General features: G+C 50.8%; 1 protein-coding gene across 1 annotated transcript in view; it reads left to right on the top strand.

The window, feature by feature from the left end:
• The first annotated feature begins 482 nt into the window (after positions 1–482).
• Positions 483–20308, top strand: part of Rcan1 (regulator of calcineurin 1) — a 71772-nt gene continuing 51946 nt past the window's right edge. Inside the window, exon 1 of the mRNA XM_021185163.3 lies at positions 483–847. Within this exon, the coding sequence (XP_021040822.1) occupies positions 602–847 (246 nt within the window). The 5' untranslated portion in view covers positions 483–601. The remainder of the gene's footprint in view (positions 848–20308) is intronic.

Here is a 20308-nt window from a genome sequence, read left to right as displayed (position 1 = left end):
ATATCACGATGTTACTCAAGTCTTATTTGTGGTTCCGCGACAATATGCACTAAGTATCTAAGCACTGCTAACGTCTACCGAACAGAGCCTCTAACTAGATTTAGTTTAAGTCCTCAAAATTGGCTGCGTGTTTCCAAACGTCGCCGCGTGGGAACCGCAGAAGCGCTGCCTCCGGGTTACGGTTCCACAGGCTAACACCCGGCTTGTGTCCTTCAACAGGCACCGCCAGCTGTCAGAAAAGCAGAACTGGCCAGAGGCCTCTGCCCCTAACAAATATGGCCGCCCCGAGGCTTCAGGCTTAAGGCGGCAGAGTGGGCGCCACGTGACAAAAATCCCGTCGTATTATTGGTCTGCTCTATAGGAAGGGCGGGACTTGATGGCCCGAGTGGGCCGACCTTAAAGGGAAAGTTCTTGGGCTCCGCGCGAGCTGCGATTCGAGGCCGGCGAGCGCAGGCTGGCCGCCCCTCCCGCATGGGGCGGAGGCGGACAGGGCGGGAACTGGAAGGCGGCGTCCCGGCGCCGCGGTGACCCCCAGAGGGTGAAGCGGGAGCCGGCGGCCGCGGCGCCGAGTGGAGCGGAGCTAAGGGAGCGCGCGCCGGGCATGGAGGACGGCGTGGCGGGGCCGCGGCTCGGAGAGGTGGCGGAGGCGGTCGAGGCGCGGGCGCCCCGCAGGGTGACTCTGCGTCCCTTCGCGCCCTTCTCTGCGGCTGCCGAGGGGGACGGGGGCGGCGGCGGCGACTGGAGCTTCATCGACTGCGAGATGGAGGAGGTGGATCTGCAGGACCTGCCGAGCGCCACCATCGCCTGCCACCTGGACCCGCGCGTGTTCGTGGACGGCCTGTGCCGGGTGAGGACCGGGCCTCCGTCGGGGCGGAGGGCGGACACTTGTTGCGGGGCGCGGCCGGGGCGGGGACGGGCCGAAGCCCTGCTCCAGGGGTCTCAGACACTGGAGACGGGCTTTCTTTTGCACAGCCTACATAGTCCAGGTCGTGTTCTACGGGATCATTGAAGATCAGAAATCAATTCCTCCTCCCAAGTACCATGATCGGTTACTCAGACCTGCCCCATCTCCTTCCCAGGGTGTCAAATGTGTGTGGATTTGGGCGAGGAAGGAACAACTCCTAATCTACTGAGTGTCCCTGATGGTGGCATGTCGCCCCTTTAAGGGTGAACTAAATATCCTAAAGGCTTAGGAAAGACTTTCCCCCAACCGCATTCAACCAAAACTGGCCAATCAACCGCAAGATAATGAGCAGCCAGGATCCTCACCCAAACACTGGCTTTTCTTCCAATAGTGCAGATTGAGAATGCAGAGCGTAGCCTATTTATGAACGGTGAGTCACGTCTGTTTCCTCCGTCCTCCCAATGAATGAGCTGCACCCTTCCTTTGACTAGTAAATAAATGCAGGGCAGGGGCTAAACCCCAAGGGGCCATGAACAGTTCCCTTGGCCACTTCATCCAGCACTTGCCCTAAAGGCAAAAATGCAATTTGATTCTCTGCTGTATCTTCAGACCCCAGAACAGCCTCACAACAGAATCTTAATAAATGTGGAAATGAGTGGCTGGCCAAGTGGGCAGAGCCTTAGACAATGCTGTTCCAGGATACTAGGCACCCAGACAAATGCAGTCTCACTCTGAACTGATCTTGCTTCAGACAGAAAGAGAGAGCCTGCGATCCCTAAAAGAGGTTTGAAGTGCTGGCCAGAGCTCAGCCGGCAGAGAGAGATGAGAAAAGCCCTGAGCTGTGACAATTGTTGCTCTCTCTACACAGGATGTCCTGAAGCCTGTGCATAGCCATTGTAAATCCTCTCTGAAAGTAAATGGCCGTATAAATTATAAATAACCAAGACACAGTGGTGTCTCTCTTGGCAGCGACCTTCAGCTCCACTTCATTGACATGTGGACTCAGTGCCAAGGGCTGAAAGCTTTGCTGACATGTTTGACTGAGGGAAACAGAAAAGGTAAATATCAGCGGTAGCAGAAGGCGGCGGTGCTCTAGGGAGAAGGAGGAGGGCTCAGGGAGTAGAGGTCTGAGAAGGAAGGCGTTGGCTGCTGTGCGTCCAATGAGCAATGATGACAACACTCTTGGAATGATAAGGTGGTGATTGCTAAGGACTGATGCTGGTTTCCAGGCGTGGTTTCAGACTCAGGGGGATGTGGAGAGTTTGTCACTTTCAGAGAGCTTGGATTCTGGAAGGTGTGGAGACGGACAGACCTCAGGGAAGAAGCACATGACAGGGGTGCTCTTGAGCACAGCCCCACCACTGACATCTCTCTGATGCTAAAATCCACACGTGGAGAAGTTTCCTATGTAAAACAGTAGGTGTTTGCATATAGCATATGCATGATGTAGCATATGCATAATACAGCATATGTATAATACAGCATATACATAATATAGTATATGCATAATACAGCATATGCATAATGTAGTATATGCATAATACAGCATATGCATAATGTAGTATATGCATAATACAGCATATGCATAATGTAGTATATGCATAATACAGCATATGCATAATATAGTATATGCATAATACAGCATATGCATAATGTAGTATATGCATAATACAGCATATGCATAATGTAGTATATGCATAATACAGCATATGCATAATATAGCTTATGCATAATACAGCATATGCATAATGTAGTATATGCATATCCTCCCGTGTGCTTTAAGTCATCTCTAGGCCACTTACACTACCTGGTAGGTTGTAAATGCGTATAAATAGTTGTTCTACTGTTATTGTTGTTGTTGTTTTTAAATGGCAAGAAGGAATGGTATGTACCTGTTCTTGCAAGTGCAGTTTTTCTTTATGAAAAAAGAAAAATGATTCTAGATTGTCCGAACCTGTGCATGTGCAACCTGCGGTACTGAGGGCCAGCAGAAGAGAGACGTGCAGCACGGAATGTAAAAGAGAATCAGGTAGTCGCGACAGGTGGCAGGCGTAGTGACAGCCAGGTCCTTACAGGGTTGCACACTGGCGGCTCAGGATGTTTGACCTTGGAACTGGCTAACTGGGCTGGCCTCAGGAGTTCCACAGGACATATCCTGACCAGTAGCCATGAACAGCAGCTAGAAGCTGGAGCTAGGAGAGGAACCCCTGTGAGGAGCTGCCTGGCAAGTGCGTAGATCTGAAGATGTGAAGTTGGGGTGCTAAAGGTCACAGAAAAGAGCCTGGTCTTCCCTGATCCAGGGGAGCCCAAGCCAGATCCATTGGCAGGATCGGCCTTCCGGGGTGTGGAGGAGGGCTCTGGGGACAGTGTGGGTGCAGAAAGTTACTCAATGAGCAGTCAGTTCAAGGGGCCTAGGGTGGCCCTGCACAGGCTCCTTAGGGAGAGTTTTGTGTCCAGAATCCAAAGGAGTAGCCATGCTGATGTGTGGATGGATGCCAGAGTGAGCTAGGAAATGGCCGGAAGGAGCTCGCGTGAGTGCTGAAGGGCAGGGTGCTGGGCTGCAGCGGTCTGAAGAGCATCCAGGGAAAGGTCCCCAGAGGGATGCAGTCAGATGGTACTCTAACTTCAAAGTTGGGTGGAAAATGTCTCATGGGGAAGGAAGATGGGTGGGCGGGATTGGGAACAGGGAGGCAGGCCAGGGGGCTTGTCAGATTGCTGGAAAGGAGGGTCCTTTGTGCAGAGGGGTGGTTCTGAGGAGACAGACACAGGACCTCTGGAGGCTCCTCCCCTTTCTTTCCACCCTCTGGAGCTTCAGTATGGGGTGTTGTGCACTGACAGATTGCCGGTTCATGGGTCCTGTAGGTTTATAGTGATTCACACATCATTAACACATAGATCTAAGGGTGCCAGTCCCCAGGGCCAATAGCTCTGTACAGGAAGACAAAACTACCATCGTGGTAGGTAATTGGTAAGTCTTCCAGCAAGCTGATTTTTTCTCAGTTAGCCAGAACCATCCCTCTGAGTGAGAAAGTGTGGCTTTGGGGGGGGGGGTGTTCAGCCTGCCACCTGCATGTGGGTCACCTTTAGATGGTATTGCAGATGTGTCTGCTTCAGGTTGACTGTGGCTACCCTGGAGTGGGTGGGTCTCCCATTCCAGAACTGTGGGAGACCTTAGAGCTGCTGCCCTCCTTTTTAACCGCACGGAAGGGCCACCTGGAGGTGCCACCCTGCAGTTGTTACCTATGACTCTCCTGCTCCTATAACCTTCATCTTAAAAGAAGACACGGACCTGAACTGCTCATTTGTTTGAGAATTCCAGAGACTGTTATAACCACTAACCATCCGATATGTGAGATTTGCTTTCAGTTAACTAAGTGTCTATGTAAAAAAAAAAAAAAACTACCATTATTTATGTAAAATAATCTTACTAGAGAAATTCATACTGTTACAAGTTAAAAGGAACCTCTATTAAAATAAGGTTATTTTCTATGTGGGCAAATCTTTGCTTGGCATGCTGTTTTACTAGCTGCTCCTTCTGTGAACAGTTCTACTCGGAGAGCAGAGTGGTGCTCAGAACCAGTAGTGACCCGTGCTTCAGGCTGTCGGCTCTGGTTAGTTGGTTCTCCTTGCTCAGCCATCACCAAGCTAACGGGCAGCTTCAGACTTCCCATTTGGTGTCTACAAGGCAGAGCTCCAGACCGTAGCGGAAACACGCCCTTGCGTTGGTCAGCTCAAACACGGGCTCATATGATGGGTACAGCTTCGCCCAGGGCTGTGTCAGAATCTGCTGTCAGGAAATCATACGTAGTCTTTCTGTTTCTCCGGAACACACATTTCTTTAAAACATGACGGTGCTTCGGGGTGGCCTTTTCTATAATTTTCTCTTAATAACATGTACTCTGATCTGCATTAAAGGTTCTTAAGCAAGAGTTCTAACTTCTCTACATATGTGCCCCTCCCTAAAAAGGGAGATCCGATGCTACCTGTAACCTTGGAATCTGTTTTTAAAAAGCAGTGTGTGTGTGTGTGTGTGTGTGTGTGTGTGTGTGTGTGTGTAAGAGGGGGGGGGATATGCATGTGACGTCAGGGAACCTTTTGGGAACCTGTTCTCTCCTCCCACCATGTATTTGAGGCAGGATCTCTCACATCTCAGAGGCTCTGCAGACTTCCAGCCAGTTGGCCAGAAAGCCTCCCCGTGCTTCCCCTGTAGGAGCTGTGAGGTTAGATGTGAGCCAGTGCGTCTGGTTTCTTAACATGGGTTCTGGGGCTCAAACAGGATTTACCTACTGAGCTACCTCACCGCCCCTCCCCCAGCCCCCAGAATCCCAGGGGAGGGTTTGAGAAATTGCCTTGTCCTCCGACACGCCAAACTAATTCCATTCCCAGGCGTGGGAGCTGGGAATGGCTCGTGGGCGGTTCTCTTAGTCAAGACTGAGGAGCAATGCCTTCTGCTCGGCTAGAAGGGGTTTGGGTCTTAGCTCCGGCTCTAAATAGCCGTGCCAAGGAGCTGGAGCGGGAAGATTGTCCTTTGCTTGATCCCCGGGCTGCATAGCGAGGTGTGGTCCAGCCTGAGTGAAACTCCATGGTGGGTAAAGGTAGAGGGAGAAAGAAGGAGGCAGTGGGGGAGTGACTGGTCCCACGCCTAAGCAGATATCCAGCCTGCCTGCGCCTTGATTTCTTCTAGTCTGTAATGGCGGTCAGGTCTGGACCCGAGGTTCCCTTTCCTCGCCAGTGACTTTGAAGCCTAAGCAGGATAATTGCTATCAGCGGGAGGGCCTGTGTGTGTGCTAAGTTGATGGTGGAAATGTTCGGGGGCTCTGGAGTGGCAGTCAACGTTCACGACTTCCACTCCAAGATGGAACATCCCCGACCAAGTTTCTGCCTGTTTCCACCCAAGTCGGTCCGGGTGGCATGCTGGGAGTATGACATCCTGGCTGGAGAGGAAGACTTGGGAGTCCAGGTGGTTTCAGGCCCTTCTCACGGTTCAGCCTATTGTGGGCAAAGCCGTGTTCTTACCCAATCTTGGTAAAGCTTCCCCTGCCGTGGTTTGGCCTCAGGTGTAGTGGGTTCAGCGTGGAATGCTGTGTTAATCTGTAAACCCCACATTCAATAGGTGCGAGGTTTGGTTTAGAGTTTACCCACTCTTTCCTTGATTTTAGAATTTCTGACCCTTTACGAGGTGAGGTGCTTTTTATAGCCACATTTTGTTTTCCCTTCTTAATTTTTTTTTGTCTCCCTACCACCCCACTCCTCAACAAGTCAGTCCACCACAGATCTTAATCGCAGCACTCTTCATAGCTGAAGCCACAACTACAGACTCTTCAAGCCTCAGGACAGTTACATAAAGTGCCGGAGAAATAGGCTTCGTGATAGAGCAGGAGAGGGGAGGCTGTTGCCTCCTATGTTTATAGCTCAGGCTGTGCCCTTCTTTTAAAAACTTGTGACCAGAAAACACAATCTACTCCTGAGTACAGGACACCGAGGGGCTTAGCTCTGAATGCTTTGCTCCCTCGAAGTGGTGTGTGTGTGTGTAGAATAGACCCCTGGGTTATTTATGTGAAGTCACTGTGATCCTTTTCAGAGCTGTGGGGAGTTCTAGCCCTTTGAAATCCAATTCTGTTGTGCGAGGCAATTTCTCCCTCTGTAAATACTAACGACTATCAGAGCCTGCAGATGCGGAGGTAATGACAAGGAAGCCATGTTCTTGAAGCGGTAGCCAGTTTCCCCATGGCAGTAGATGGTAAAAATGCTTCCTGTGCATCTGTGTTCGTCAGGGTTCTGCAAGGAACAGAACTGTCCCTGAGATCAGATGTCTCGGCAGCCCCAGTCTGGTGCTGGAGTCGTAGGGAGGTCCTAGAGAGATGCCAGTTGGTTTTCAGTCCACGTTGGAATCCCAGAGAAGTGGACTATAACACCCATGAAAGAATGGGTCAGGATAGGTAAGCCTGTCGTGAGAGGCAAGAAGGCAGGAAGCGCAAGCTTCATTGTCCTGTGGCCTTTTAAGAGGGCTACCAGGCTGGAGAGATGGCTCAGCAGTTATGAGCACTGACTGCTCTTCCAGAGATCCTGAGTTCAATTCCCAGCAACCACATGGTGGCTCACAACTATCTATAAAGGGATCTGATGCCCTCTTCTGGTGTGTCTGAAGACAGCTACAGTGCTGCCCTCTGCTGGTGAGTCTGAGAACAGCGACAGTGCTGCCCTCTGCTGATGAGTCTGAGGACAGCGACAGTGCTGCCCTCTGCTGGTGAGTCTGAGAACAGCGACAGTGCTGACAACTAAGAGCATCCATCACTGAGTCTCTTGGGGAAACCAAATACATGAAAATGTAGGACCAGGAGGCCGTCAGAGCTGGGAGCATCAGGGTGTAAAGACACCGCTTCCTGTCATCTATAACTCAGCCTCTGGAAATCCTGGCACGACCTGTCCACAAGGCGGCAGTGTAGCCTAGCAGTTAAGAGCACATTCACCCAGCTGTGTCTTAGTTTTCCTGCCTGTGTAATGGAGATACTAATAGTGGTTATGGAAGAAAAAAAAAAAAGAATGGATGACTTGGATCTAGCAAAAGGGCACTGTAAGTTTCTGTGTCTGTTTTCAAGTGCTGTGTAACCAAGTTACCTAACACTTTAGTGAACTAACAGGGCATGGTTGTGGGATCCAGGAGTGGCTGAGCCTAGCACAAAACTGCTGTCGACCATCATCTGCAGTCTCACAAGAAGACTGGAACGGGATTTCTCTGTGACTGTTACTGGGACCCTCAGTCCTTTGATGGCGGAACACTGGAGGTGTCTTTTGTTCCTTGTCTCTTGGGCCTCTCCACAGGGCAGCTCACAGCGTGGCTGCTGGCTTCCTTCAGAGCAGGAGAGAACCCGCCATTCCTCCCTGAGTGTCCAAGTGAGAGCCATACTGTAGATTCCTGATTCTCCTGCCTCCAGTTCCCAGTTGCTGGGGTTCCAGGTGCGCACCACCATACCTGTTGGGTTGTTGTGGTTTTGCGTGTCTTGTTTTTCTCCTTACAAGCCTTTTGGGCTTCTGCTAATGCTTGGAAATGTTCACTAGAGCAGGCTTGAGCGGGAGCGTGCTATGGAGAGCTTCTTCTTGTTAAGCACGGTGCCCCAAGTTCAAACCCCAGCACAGAAGTGAAGGATGCACAGTGAGGGAGGATGCACAGTGAGGGAGGATGCTTAGCGAGGGTTCCTTGACCTCTTCTCCTGAGTTCAGCACCATAAAGAATGCACTTTTAGCCTCCACAGCTTACGTAAACTGCCCGTCGACGCACTCTAGCTACAGTATGGAATGCCGGAGCATCAGAAGCTGTTACGCAGTTTCTGGGGCGAGGACCCGCTGACGGCCACAGCGCCCTGAACAGGGCTGATCCCAGAGGGTGAGCAGGCTCAGGCCTGGTTAATTTGGACGGGGGAAACAGAACCCTCTCTGGCTTGGGAAGGCCCAGTCCTTTCCCTTTCCATGCTAATGTCAGCAGTCGAATTATGAAATTTCCATTGCAATCATAATTAACCCAGTAGAGAGAGGCATTTGAGGTTGGCCTGAATTTAGAATTAGAAGACAAAAATGTTCTTTAATTCAGAGAGCTAATTTTGGAGGTTTTTTTTCCACTCAAAATTACAGTAGCTTTCCTTACTTTATCGTAGCATTCGTCTGCTTGGGTTGCCTTCCCAAATCCCACAGCATCAGGTCAGGTGGCTTCAGTGACAGCCATTCTTTTCCTCACAGCCCAGAGGCTCCACGACTGGGATCAGGGTGAAGTTTCTCTCCTTGACCTGCAGATGGCGCCTTCTTACCGTGTCCTCAGAGTGTCTTTCCTGGCTGTATGGGGACAGGGAACGGAGGCCTCTTATAAGGACATGTAAAGACATGAAGGCCCTGCCGTTGGCTCATGGATGAATTACTTTCTCAGAGGCCTTATCTCCCAGCCCAGCCACACTGGTGTCAGGTCTTCAGCATGCGTGTTTAGTAGAAGGGGGAGGGGCAGAAAGAAACATTTAATGCCTCATTACCAACCTGTGCATTCCTGGCTAATCTTTGTAACAAGTGCATTGTCATCAATACCATTCGTATCATACACGTTGTTGTGTCGTTTCCTAAGAATGTTGTAAAGGGAGCACCGTTGTTATCGTCCACGTGGCTCAGCTGGCTCAGGGTCTCAAATCCCAGGTCACCTGGCTGGCATCACTGGTCCCTGCTTCCATCCGGCCTTCACCATCTTCCCAAGGAGTTCCCTGAAGGACCACGTGGTTTTGTACATAAGGATTGACAAGTTACAACTCTCATGCCTTTTGCAGTATCTTTGAACAGATGTTGCTGGGCAATCCTGATGTATCAGGCAGAGTGGCAGCTGTTATGTTAGTCTCCAAGCTGACTGTTACCCGGCCACTAGAGCCCGGCAGATCTGGGTCCAGCATTCCACCCATCCACTCGTTCGGCATGTTCATTCAACAAGTGTTTATTGGGTACCATTCATGTTTTGTGTTACATAGTTCAAGAGTAGCCATGGGAGCTCAGGCAAATTCTACGCATCCTCAGTTGCCAAAAAGATCACCATACTCTCTCTATCAGAAGTCTAGGGAGTCCATTTAAGGCGGCCCGCTGTCCCCAGACCGTAAATGTCTCTCCTTTCAAGTCCCAAGCCAAACGGAAAACAGAAGAGATTAGTTTGGGATATTGTTCATGCCATGTAAGCAATGAACGATGTGTTGGTTGAATTACTCTGCTTGTCCAAGCTTTGCCTACTTGCTGTCTGTTGAACAGGTTAGATTGGAGCGTCTAAGGCCATACCTAGCTCCAGAAGCAGTGTACTATTCTATTCTCCCTGCGGGTGCCAGAGCCCACTGCCTCCCCCTTTGATCCCCAAACCCACAGCTCCACACTTTCCCAAGCAGAATTTGCACAGGATGAGATGGCTCCAGTCATTCTAGCTGTCCCCTCTCCAGGCCTTCCATCCATCCATCCTCCGCCGTGTTCATGGCTAAAGGAGGGTGACTCTCAGACACTTAAACTTTATGCCTTTAATGGGTTTTGGAAATCCACTTAAAATTAATCTCATGATCTCGCACCAGTGAGGATTTAGGTGACGCCAGCACTGGTCAAAAAATGGTCCAGCCACCACCTGAAGATTTGCCAGAATATTAGAGTGACGTTTGTCTAAAGTCTGACAGCAAAGTGTTTTCCTAATGTCACGGCAGGTTACCTTATTGAGAAGACGGCTGGTTGCTGGCCGTCTACCTGATTTATGCTTATTTCCCAGGGAAATGAGTTCTCCTCCTCTTCTCCTCCTCCTCCTCTCTATTTCCTCTTCCTTCTTTTCTTCCTCTTTTTTTTTTGAAATGAAGTCTCACTGTGTTAGCCAGAGTGGCTCCAGCTCCTGAGCCCAGATGACGCTTGCCTCCCAAGTGGCTAATACTGCAGGTGCATGCCACTGCTCTGGCCTAGGGATGTTTTCAGTAGCACATCTTGCCATCCTTAAGTTCTGGTGGTAAATTGTAACATTAGCAATTCCAAAACTAACTCTTAAGTACTTCCACTTGGTATTGTGTTACGTGTGCCAACTCTGTTGAGCCTTGCCCTTCCCAGTCGTCCCCTTTTAAGGGTAACACTGCTACTTGCTCATTTTCTAGACAAAGGCGACTTCTCTTTATAAATTTAATAAGCATCATAGAATCTTCTACTCTTGGAGGTTTGATTATGGGGCTCTCAAAGCCCATGTGAAGAAGAGACCTGTGAACCTCACCTTGCATTTCTCTGGTGAGTAGCTGAGGCCCAGGTGGGTGAGGGTGTGGACTCAGGAGTATGCTCCAGATGTGGGCACAGCTAGAGCTGAGCACGGGTCCCCATTCCCAGTCTACAGAACAGAGCTCAGAGGACACGGGCACCTCGGAGGACACTGGGAATCAGAGCAGATTTGCTCCAATCTGTTCATTGATCACCACCAGGGCACAGTAACTTCCCCTGTGTTCTCCATGGACCCACTGGTTGACTGAAGACCATTCAGGCATGCCTTTCACTAAAGGAAAGAAGAAGCAGTCATACCCAGAGCTGCAAAGACAAGTTGGTAATTTCAGCTTCGAAGGGGAAAGACAGCATCCCATCTCCCTAGCAGGAGCCTGGCAAATGAGAACCAGCGCCTGCTGCTGCTGGGGCAGGGGGTGGGGACATGCTGCCGGGGCCATTCTGGCTACGGGTCGGTGTCTAAGGTAGGAGAGCAGAGTCTGCAGCCCTGTGCCACCTAACGGCCTGGCTGTAGTCCACACTGCAAGGTGACTGGTCACAGAGGTGCCTGCAGGGGCTGAAGAGTAGAGAGGGATCTTTAGCGTCACGTGGTCTATACTCAGTTCTTGGGGTCCCCGTGATTCACCCATCTTCTGCAGAGCGGAGAGTACAACTGATGTAAGCTGAGTCCAGCAGTCAGTTTCCCACAAGTCCCGTGCTGCCGCAGAGCTAACTGCTAGCACTAGGGTGGGATGTCTGGAGAGCCCAGTTCCTCCACGTTGTGCGCCAAGTGCCAGCTGTAGATTATTCCATCTGTGTAGACTGCTGTGAGTCAAAGGTAATTACTAAAGTCACCGTAAACAACCTGCAAGCATTTACTCAAACTGCTTCACCTCTCCTCGGCCTCTTCCGCAGTGGTGGCGTCTGGGACATTGGGCATTGTTTTCCTAGGTACTGGAGAGTCTGGCGGGTGGAGATAAGTGCAGGTGCTGTGTAGCATGCACCATGTTTTCAGGCTGCAGAGTGCTGTGTCGAGGCTTCCTGCGGCCTGCCTTTCCATGGCGTGGTGAGCCTGGACTCTGCGTTTCCTCGGCTGTCTGAGGTTCCACCGTGACGTCGCCAGCGTAGACAAACCCTGTCTACTCAGGAGTGTCAGCTTCTTTGGGGAATTTTTCCCGACTCAGTGCTGTCTCAGCGTCCACCTCCCACGAGCGTCTCTGCTTACGCGTGTAAGTGCACTTCTGAGGCGGAGGGAGGGATGGCTGTCTAACAGCCCCTGCCGGTTTGCTCTCCGCCATAGGCACCGTATGCCGTATTTGCATTGCCGCCGAGCCAGCCGTGTACTGACTTGTGTTAACAGGACGGATTGTCTCCTGTTTATCTCTGTGTCCCTTGTCCATCCTCCCTTCTCTCACACAAACTTAAATGCATTAAACTAAGAGCTGGGCCAGTGAGAGGCTGCAGTGGGTACGGGTGCTCTCTACCAAGCTGATGACTGACGCTCCATGCCCACAGTGAGAATACACACACACACACACACACATACACTCACACACACGGAGACACACACATGCACACAGAAGCACATACTCACACACACATGCACACACACATCATGCCATGCGCCCACACATATCCACATACACACTGACTGAATAAATGTAATAAAGAAAATTAGAACTTATTACTGTTTTACTTTTCCTGTTGCTTTCCCATAAAAGGAGGTTTCTGTTTCTGTCTTGACTCTAACCCAGCCTTCGTACCAGTGCCTCCTGCTGTCTCTCACCGGCGGAGAGTCCCTTAAAGCTCTTGGGATGACCTGTTTTCGTGTGTTTTCAGGCTGCAGTATTTCTGAACATACTGACGTATCTTTTGGGCAGGACTCCAGTCTAAACACAAGAATCATTCGTGCTTTGGGGCGCAAGGGTAGCTTTTTAGGATATTTTCATTGTATCTGTGTTTCCATGTCAACCCTCCACTCCATTGTTGAAGTTTCTTCTTGTGTTATGTTGGTGTTCGAAAGGCTTTGGGTGAGGAGCTGTCAGATCTCTGAGTTCTGGACCAAGGGTGCCCAATCTGTGGGTGATTATTCTGCAGTGTTTAGACGCATAACCACGTCCCATGCAAATGGTGACTGCCATCATCTATAACATAACATAAGTGTTCTGGTTTCTGGTCTCCTGTGCAAGCCATACCACAGCATTACATTACAGATGTGGCAGGTGGCCCCCTGCTTACGGAAGCATGATAATGCTTGTCTGCAGACTGAATCTGTGGAACACCCTGTGGTAGTTCACTCAGCCGTCCCCCTGAATACTCTCCTGCTTTAGAGCTGCTGCAGGCTAAAAGTATTTTCCCAGTATTTTATATAGGTTCTATCGAGACATGCAGGCCCTTAGAAAGTGCCTGCAGGAGTGTTCTAAGAATGTCCTATGGACTACGTGTCCGCACCTGCAGATTTGAGGTTACCCCCACGGAACTCCGTGCACCCAGATAGTGACGCCTGTGCCATTCAGGGCAATGAGGCAGAAGTGGCCACTGGGGTTTGAACTGTGGCAGCTGGGACTGGGAGGCCAGGATTACAGTTTTATTAAGTTGTAAATCATTTTCATTTGAATCCCCACACTGCGTTGAGCCCTTATAGCTGTGCTCCTGAGAGCTACTGCATCTTTCATTTTTAGACTAGTTCATTTCATTGCAGCAGTACCTGTCACTGGCAGAGGTTGACACTGGCCATGACCAAACCCAACCTGGAAATCTAAGCCTCTTATTCTTGGTCATGAGATGTTCCTCATGCCTGCCCCACTTTCTTCTTATCTTTCCACTTCCTCTCTGTAACCCCAGCCCCAGTGTTTGCGCCCCAGTAAACAGCAGGAGCAGCACTGAAGACTCCACTAAGACTGGGCTGGCCCAAGTGTTTGTGCAGGTATTGAAATTTTGGCTAAGGGCCCCGCCCCCCCCCAACCACACACACACACACACACACACACACTGGTCCCAATAAGCAGAGTCCCCTGGCTGTAGCTCAGGCCCTGTGTCCTGAGGCCCCTGCTCGTGCTTCAGTTGCAATCTGCCTGCTGGGCCCTTCTGTTGTGAATCAACTAGCGCATCCAATGTCAGCAGGCCCCATGAGCCCATGGTGATAGACTAGAGAAGACAGACAGGTGTGGTGGTACATGCTTACAGTTTCAGCCCTCTAGCGGCTGAGGCAGGAAGGACAGGGAGTCTGAGGCCACTCTGGGCCACAAGGCGAGATCTGCTGTCAAACTGGAAGAAGGACTTCTGGGAAGTGACTGAGACTCCCATCCACATAGCTTCCTCAGGAATGGAGATGCTAGGGCCTCACCCACAGTCGCCTCTTCCCCTTCTGCTCTCCACTCAGCAGAAGCAGATGAGCCACCCTCCAGGGTGTGTTAGCCTTTCCTGGAGGATAGGAAGGACCACCTCGGATCTAAAGGTCAGAGATGGGGTGGTAGTGCTGTCTGCATGGGTCTCCGCTCAATTCAGTTGCCCCTAACAGTGGGCTATGAGGACCATGGCTTGCCCACGTAGAGCAGGGAGTTTATGTTTTAGATGTAAAAAAACATCTCCCAAGGCGCATGTGTTAAAGCCTTGGTTAGTACTGATGATTTCATTGTTGGATGCTTTTGTTTTTAGGTGGAGAGAGTATACCACTGAGGGTGTACTCTGAAAAGACAGAACTTGTCTCCTGGGGCATCCTGCCCTTCCTCCCACCCTCCCTCCATTCCTCCCCCAGCTCTTTCCATCCTTCCCTCCATCCCTGGCCTCCATGAGATGGGCAGCTTTCCGCCACTGCCCTTCCCCACGATGCACCATGGACTGAATCTCACGGCCAACATAAACCTCTCTTGCTTTCTGTTAAGTTGGGGTTCTCAGGTCTTTCATCCCCGTGATGGAAACGAGCAGCCAGCAGAGCCTGTGTGTCGTCCTCTCTGTGACCAGTAAAGATGTTATCCTTGGCTGTGACAGGGACCCTGTCTCCCGGGAGCCGGAGCTAACTCAGTCTCCATGTACAGCACCACAGCCCTGGCTTCTGCAGAGGCCTATATAGCAGCAGCCGCCTGCAGAGCGCAGACACCACGTGCGTGCGTGCGTGCGTGCGTGCGTGCGTGCGTGCGTGCGTGCGTGCGTGCGTGCGTGCGTGCGTGCGTGCGTGCGTGCGTGCATCGGTGCTCAGTGAGCGAGCTGTCCGCACACTTGGCAGAAGGAGTGCTGTTGAAAGGTCATACACAGCTGGAGAATAGTCTTTCAGCAGCTGGTGCTCTGTCTGGTTTTCACGATCAGGGCAAAGCCTTGAGGCACATAAAGCTTCCGCACTGACCTGTTTTTCCTTCCTCTTAGATGCCCCTTTTTGTTACCTGCCTTGCAACACACCCTCCAAGCTTTTCCCAGATCTGTGGGTGGGGTAGTCTAGGCCTGCAGAGGGACAGTCCCTTGTTCGGTATTGCACAGCCAAGTAGTTGGGGGCAGGTGTGAGCCCCAGTTATTTTATTCCAGAGTCCACGGTCTTACCAGCCAGCCCTTACTGCCAGCCTGCCCTGGTCTGTACTGAGTCTAACCCCCAGGATCTGTGGGGCATTTCTGTTTCTCATGAGGACACCAAAGCCTGGGAAATTTGTCTATAGACACCTGCATTCTTCTTTCTCAAGCACTTGATGGCCTCTGCCACTGTCCCTGCAGTGTGTCCTGCTCCAGGCCTCCTGGGATGGGCAGTGTCAGCTGTCAGCTTGTGGAACCCTGAATCATCCGAGGGGTGGTCCTCTGGCTATGCCTGTGGGGGATGATCTCAGTTATGTTCACTGAGGTGGGAAGACCTGTCCCCTGTGAGCGGCGCTATCCCCTGGCTGGGATCCTGGACGGCGCAGTGGAGACAGGGAGTGAGCAGCTTGCATTCATCATTCTCTGCTTCCAGCTTGGGATGCGATGTGAGCAGTTGTTCCCAGCTGCTGTCTCCCTGACTTCCCCACTATGTTGGCCTGTACCTGAACTGTGAGTCATAACAAACCCTTCCTCCCTTGGCTTTTGTTGGTACTCACCATAGCAGTGGGAAAGGAAACTAGGACGCTCCCGTACTTTAGGGACTCACGGGCTCCCTAACGGGCGTCCACTCCCCTCGGCTTCCACAGGATGCTATTTATTTTTCTCTGTGTGTGAGTGTGTGTGTGTGTGTGTGTGTGTTTGCAGCTTCTGTAGCCTCTTGTGGGAGGCCTTCAGGGCCTTCATCTGTTGAGCATCTGGTTGTTTATTTTAGGAGGGTTGCTTTCTGACTCAAGGGCTAGGAGAGACCTGCCTTCTAGAATCACCAGTCTCTAGGGAGCATCTCTGACCCCTTTCTGCTCTGCAGCAGCTCAGGGCTTACTCACTTGCCCACAGTGCCACATAACACGTAAGAGCACACCTCCCCCGTCCCCTCCTTTCCAATTGCAGAATTTAAAGTGTGTGGGCACGGATGTGCTTTCCTGTTTACTCTGGGACTCAAGGTCTGCCCAGGGCATTGGCCACCCTGGGGCGTAAGCCATTCCTCCATCCGAGAGGGCAGATGGGAGCTGGCTCAGCATTCCAGACAGTCTCCATCTGTTCACACAGCACGGTGCCTGCCTCTGGAGACAGTGGGTATCCTTCTCCCTGCAGCAACAGAACCATCCTGTAACATAGGGGCCACTCCTGTCTCCTGCAGATAGTCCCCGGCCCCAGGAAGTGGGCTCAGTCAGTCCAGGCTGCTGAGAGCCACTGTGAGTGATGGGGAAGGTGGCAGATGTATTAGCCCTGCCTGTGGGGCTAACTCCCCAGAAGGAAGCCTGAGACCCTGGATGGCCCAGACAGGTACTGCTGACTGTTGAGAGTCATTTAGCGACATCCTGATCTGACAGTTGCAGGCACTGTCAACCGGTGGCAGCTGGGTGAGAACCAGTGTTAGGCTGAAACTCTTGAACTTGCCAATACACGGCATTATTACCAGGAATGTGGGTGTGTCCCTGTGGTGCCTCTTTCTGACCAGGTTTCTCCGAGATCATCCTGTAACAACATAGTGGGACCTAGCAAGGTGGAGACCATCATCTGCAGGCAGCAGATTTGTAGACTTGTAGCCATGGAGGCTTGAGGTCATCTCTGGAAGGGCGTAAGCATTCTTCAGTGCTGTGAACAATGGTCACAGCAGGACAGTCCCTATCCATGTCCCTTCCATGGACCTAGGGCCCCAGCCCATGTTCTCGGCATGTGGATAAATATCCCCATCCCCATCCCATGTCCTTGGCATCCCATGTCCTTGGCACATGAGTAGACACCACCACCAGGGACTAATGGTAGGAGTACAGCCAGGTCTTTGCCTGGCTGAAAAGCCACGTCCCAGCATGGGCACTTAGATCATTCAAGAGGGTGTGCATAGGTTATATTGAAACGCTACAACACTGTGCGGAAGGGACCTTATGTGTCTGAGCGTTTGGGCCCTAGAACCATTTGCTGTAGCTACTGAGAGATGATTGTGTGGGGCAGATAATGTTCTAGTCCCCTTGTAACCTTCCTTCAGAGCCCCTCACACTCAGGGACCATCAAGGATGCGACAGACCAGCCACAGACCAGGCTCTAACAGGACACAGTACACAGAGCTCTCTCCGCAGCCTGGGATCATCAGAGCCTGGGAAGGTGCAAGTGCCAGGATGATCAACAGAGTGTGGAGACGATGCTCACGCACAGAGATGCAGTGTAGAGGGATTCGGAGCATGTTGTTCTTGTTGCCACCGGTTCTCGCTCTCTTCTGCATTAGGGTGCATGAGACTTTTAACCGCTCACTCACTGACTCATTCAATAGATGTGCATGCATTCATTCTGACTGCAAACCACACAGGAACTCAAAGCCAAGCGTGTCCTCACGGGAAGTACATTTCCACGGGAGTCAGTTGCTAGTTTAGGAAATATTTATTACACGTGATTATTGCCATGCATAAAGTGCATCAGAAAGTGACTTTTAAGCCAAGGTCTGGGGATATGAAGAGCCAAGCAGAGGGAGGAACTGGCCCCAAGGCTGCTGGCCAAGCAGTCATGGTGAGTAAGCCAGCTGTGGTGTCTGTGTGAGCAGAAGGCAGCAAACATAGGGCTATGTGCAAGACCAAAGATTATTTAATAGTCTGCACCCTGGCAGGTTCTCCAGAAAATGGACTCAGCAGAGCAGGTGCAGAAAGAGGCAGAGATGCCCTGTTATGGTACACCTGGTGTGACTGTGGGAGCCGAGAAGTCTCACTACCTGCCACCTGCCTCCTGCCAGCACACAGTGGTGGTGTGGGGGACAAGAGTCTGGAGGCCTGGGAACCGGTGGGGCCAGTGATGGCAGCATCAGTCTGAGGACGCGCAGGTGAGATTTCCCATGCTGGAGAAGTGTCTTCCAAGACTCACAGCCGTGCTGTGCACTGGCTTCTCCTTCTGCTCTGCCAGCTTTTCCTTCGAGTAGTCTTGAAGCTATAGATTCATCAGGTAAATACAAACTCAGAATTGGTAAAAATGACCCTTACGGTTTTCAGTATTAAACATGCCTCTGCTAGTCAGCTTTCTGTTACTCTAACAAAAGTTACTGTAACAAAACACCTGAAATTCTCAGCTTATAAGAAGAAAGGTTCAAAACGGAGGAGGAGTGAATGAGGTAGGGAAGAGGGGAAGTGGGGAGGAGAAGAGGGAGGGGAAACTGTGGTCAGGATGTGTGTTTGTGTATATGCACACACACACACACACACATACATATATACCCAATATATATATACAGTATATATGTATATATACCGTGTGTGTGTGTATATATATATATATATATATACACACACACACTGTATATTCCATGTAATATATATACCATATGTAATATATGTGTGTGTATACTTATATACATTCACACATACACACATATACATGTATGTATGTGTATATATTAAAGGTTCGTTTTCATCTTGTAGCTTCAGTGCCCCATTGGTGATCAAATCTGCCCATTGGTTTTGGCTCTCCAGGAGGGCACCTGATGGCAGTGATGGGGAGTTCACTGTAGAGCAAAGCTGTTCAACTCAGGGCCAGAAAGCAGCCATAAGGAAGAGAACGGCCCGGGCCCAACACATCCCCTCCTTTAAACCTCTCAGTAGAGCCACACCTAGGGACCAAGCCTTCCACACTCAGCCTTTGTGGGGCACCTTGGCTTCGCACCCGCCTAGCTCATGGGGTCAGGGCTGTCCCTGTCACTCTTGCTTGTCACTCTCCTTGTGTCACCTGTTGGTTTCTGTTTGTTCCAAGTGCCTTACATTTCTATACTTCCCTTGAAGTAATTTTTGAAAATTACTGCTTTCCCACTTGGAGTAACTTGGCTGTTAAGATATCATTTCTCTCTGTTTGAGTGGCTCCTGTGCAAGTGATGTGCCCTGGCCTAACGCAAGTGTGTGCATAGACGAAGTGCCATTGCTGTGCACAGAGCATTTGCTCTTGCCAGTGCTGTTGGATAAGAAGTGCAGCCCTGAAGCCCTCGGGGAGGCTGATGTAAGTGGTCACCAGTGAGTCCAGAGGTGGTCACTAGAAGCCAAGCTCTTCAACAGCTTGCCACTGGGTTTGGTTTGTAATTATTTTAGGTAAGGATAACTTCAAAGTGGTATAATAGGCTGTGCAGTTTATATAAAATATTTTGACACATTGCAGCGTGACCCTGCCTTGGTACTTGGTTTTGGTCCTCAGGCCATTCTCTGAGGCAAAGCTTTTAGGGACCCGTGAGGCTCCTCTGAACTCAGCTGGGATCAGGCTCAGCAAGGAACGCACTCGAGGCACAGGTTAACTCACGGGCTGCCCAGGGCAAGCAGGCAGTGTGCTGCAGACCCCTGGCTGGTAAAGTAAGTAGGTGACTGACCCAGCTGTGAAAGGAGTGATGATCTTTGGGTATTTTCCTCCTTTGACCGACACCCTCTGCATCCTGGGTAATTTCTCCCACTGTCCTAATTACACGCGCTCACCTAGCAATTTGACAGAAACCTTAATAGGTGCTCACATTAACAGGATTGCATTCAGCAACAGAACATGGCTTTCCACAGCAGTCAGCATGGCTGAAGAGTGAGTCTTTGCAGAAAACCCACAGCTAGAGAAACCCCGTTGCCAGAGGGATAGGTCTGAGGTGCCATTTGCAGAACAAAGTGTGAGTCTTGTGTTAACTACTTGAGTGCTGGTTTCCTCGGAGTTGGTTAGACACCTCAGAAAGATGCTGAGTTTTCTGTTCTGAAGGTGTTTGGTGCATCCACAGGAAGTCATCCAGGATGGGATCTCTAACGTAGCTGGGCTCCTGAACATCTTCTGGGGGCTGGGGAGCGATCTCAGAGATAACGTAAGTACCTTGAGACTCCTGCCTTTCAAATTGGCAGAAGATTTAAATTCGGCAAATGCCTGCATCACAAAGAGAGTGCCCTGGGACCGCTAGTGTAGATGCAAGCTGTCTTAGACCAGCCTGGTTCTTGGGGATCATCGAGGAGCTGCAGCAACTATGCCAGGTTCGCAGCAGAGCCACCAGAAAGCTTTCCCAAGGTGCCTGAGGTATACACCGAAGCTCTGGTTAGACCTCGTTATGATGATTGTCATGACCTATGAACCTTGCTTCTATGTGCACGGGTGCATGCAAGTGTGCATATGTGCATGACTGTGTGTGTG

Source organism: Mus caroli, unplaced genomic scaffold, assembly GCF_978045245.1.
Source record: "Mus caroli unplaced genomic scaffold, Mus_caroli_1 scaffold_17, whole genome shotgun sequence".
Taxonomy (NCBI): Eukaryota; Metazoa; Chordata; class Mammalia; order Rodentia; family Muridae; genus Mus; species Mus caroli.
The sequence above is the reverse complement of the archived record's forward strand: the minus strand, read 5'-3'. Positions and strand labels throughout refer to the sequence as shown.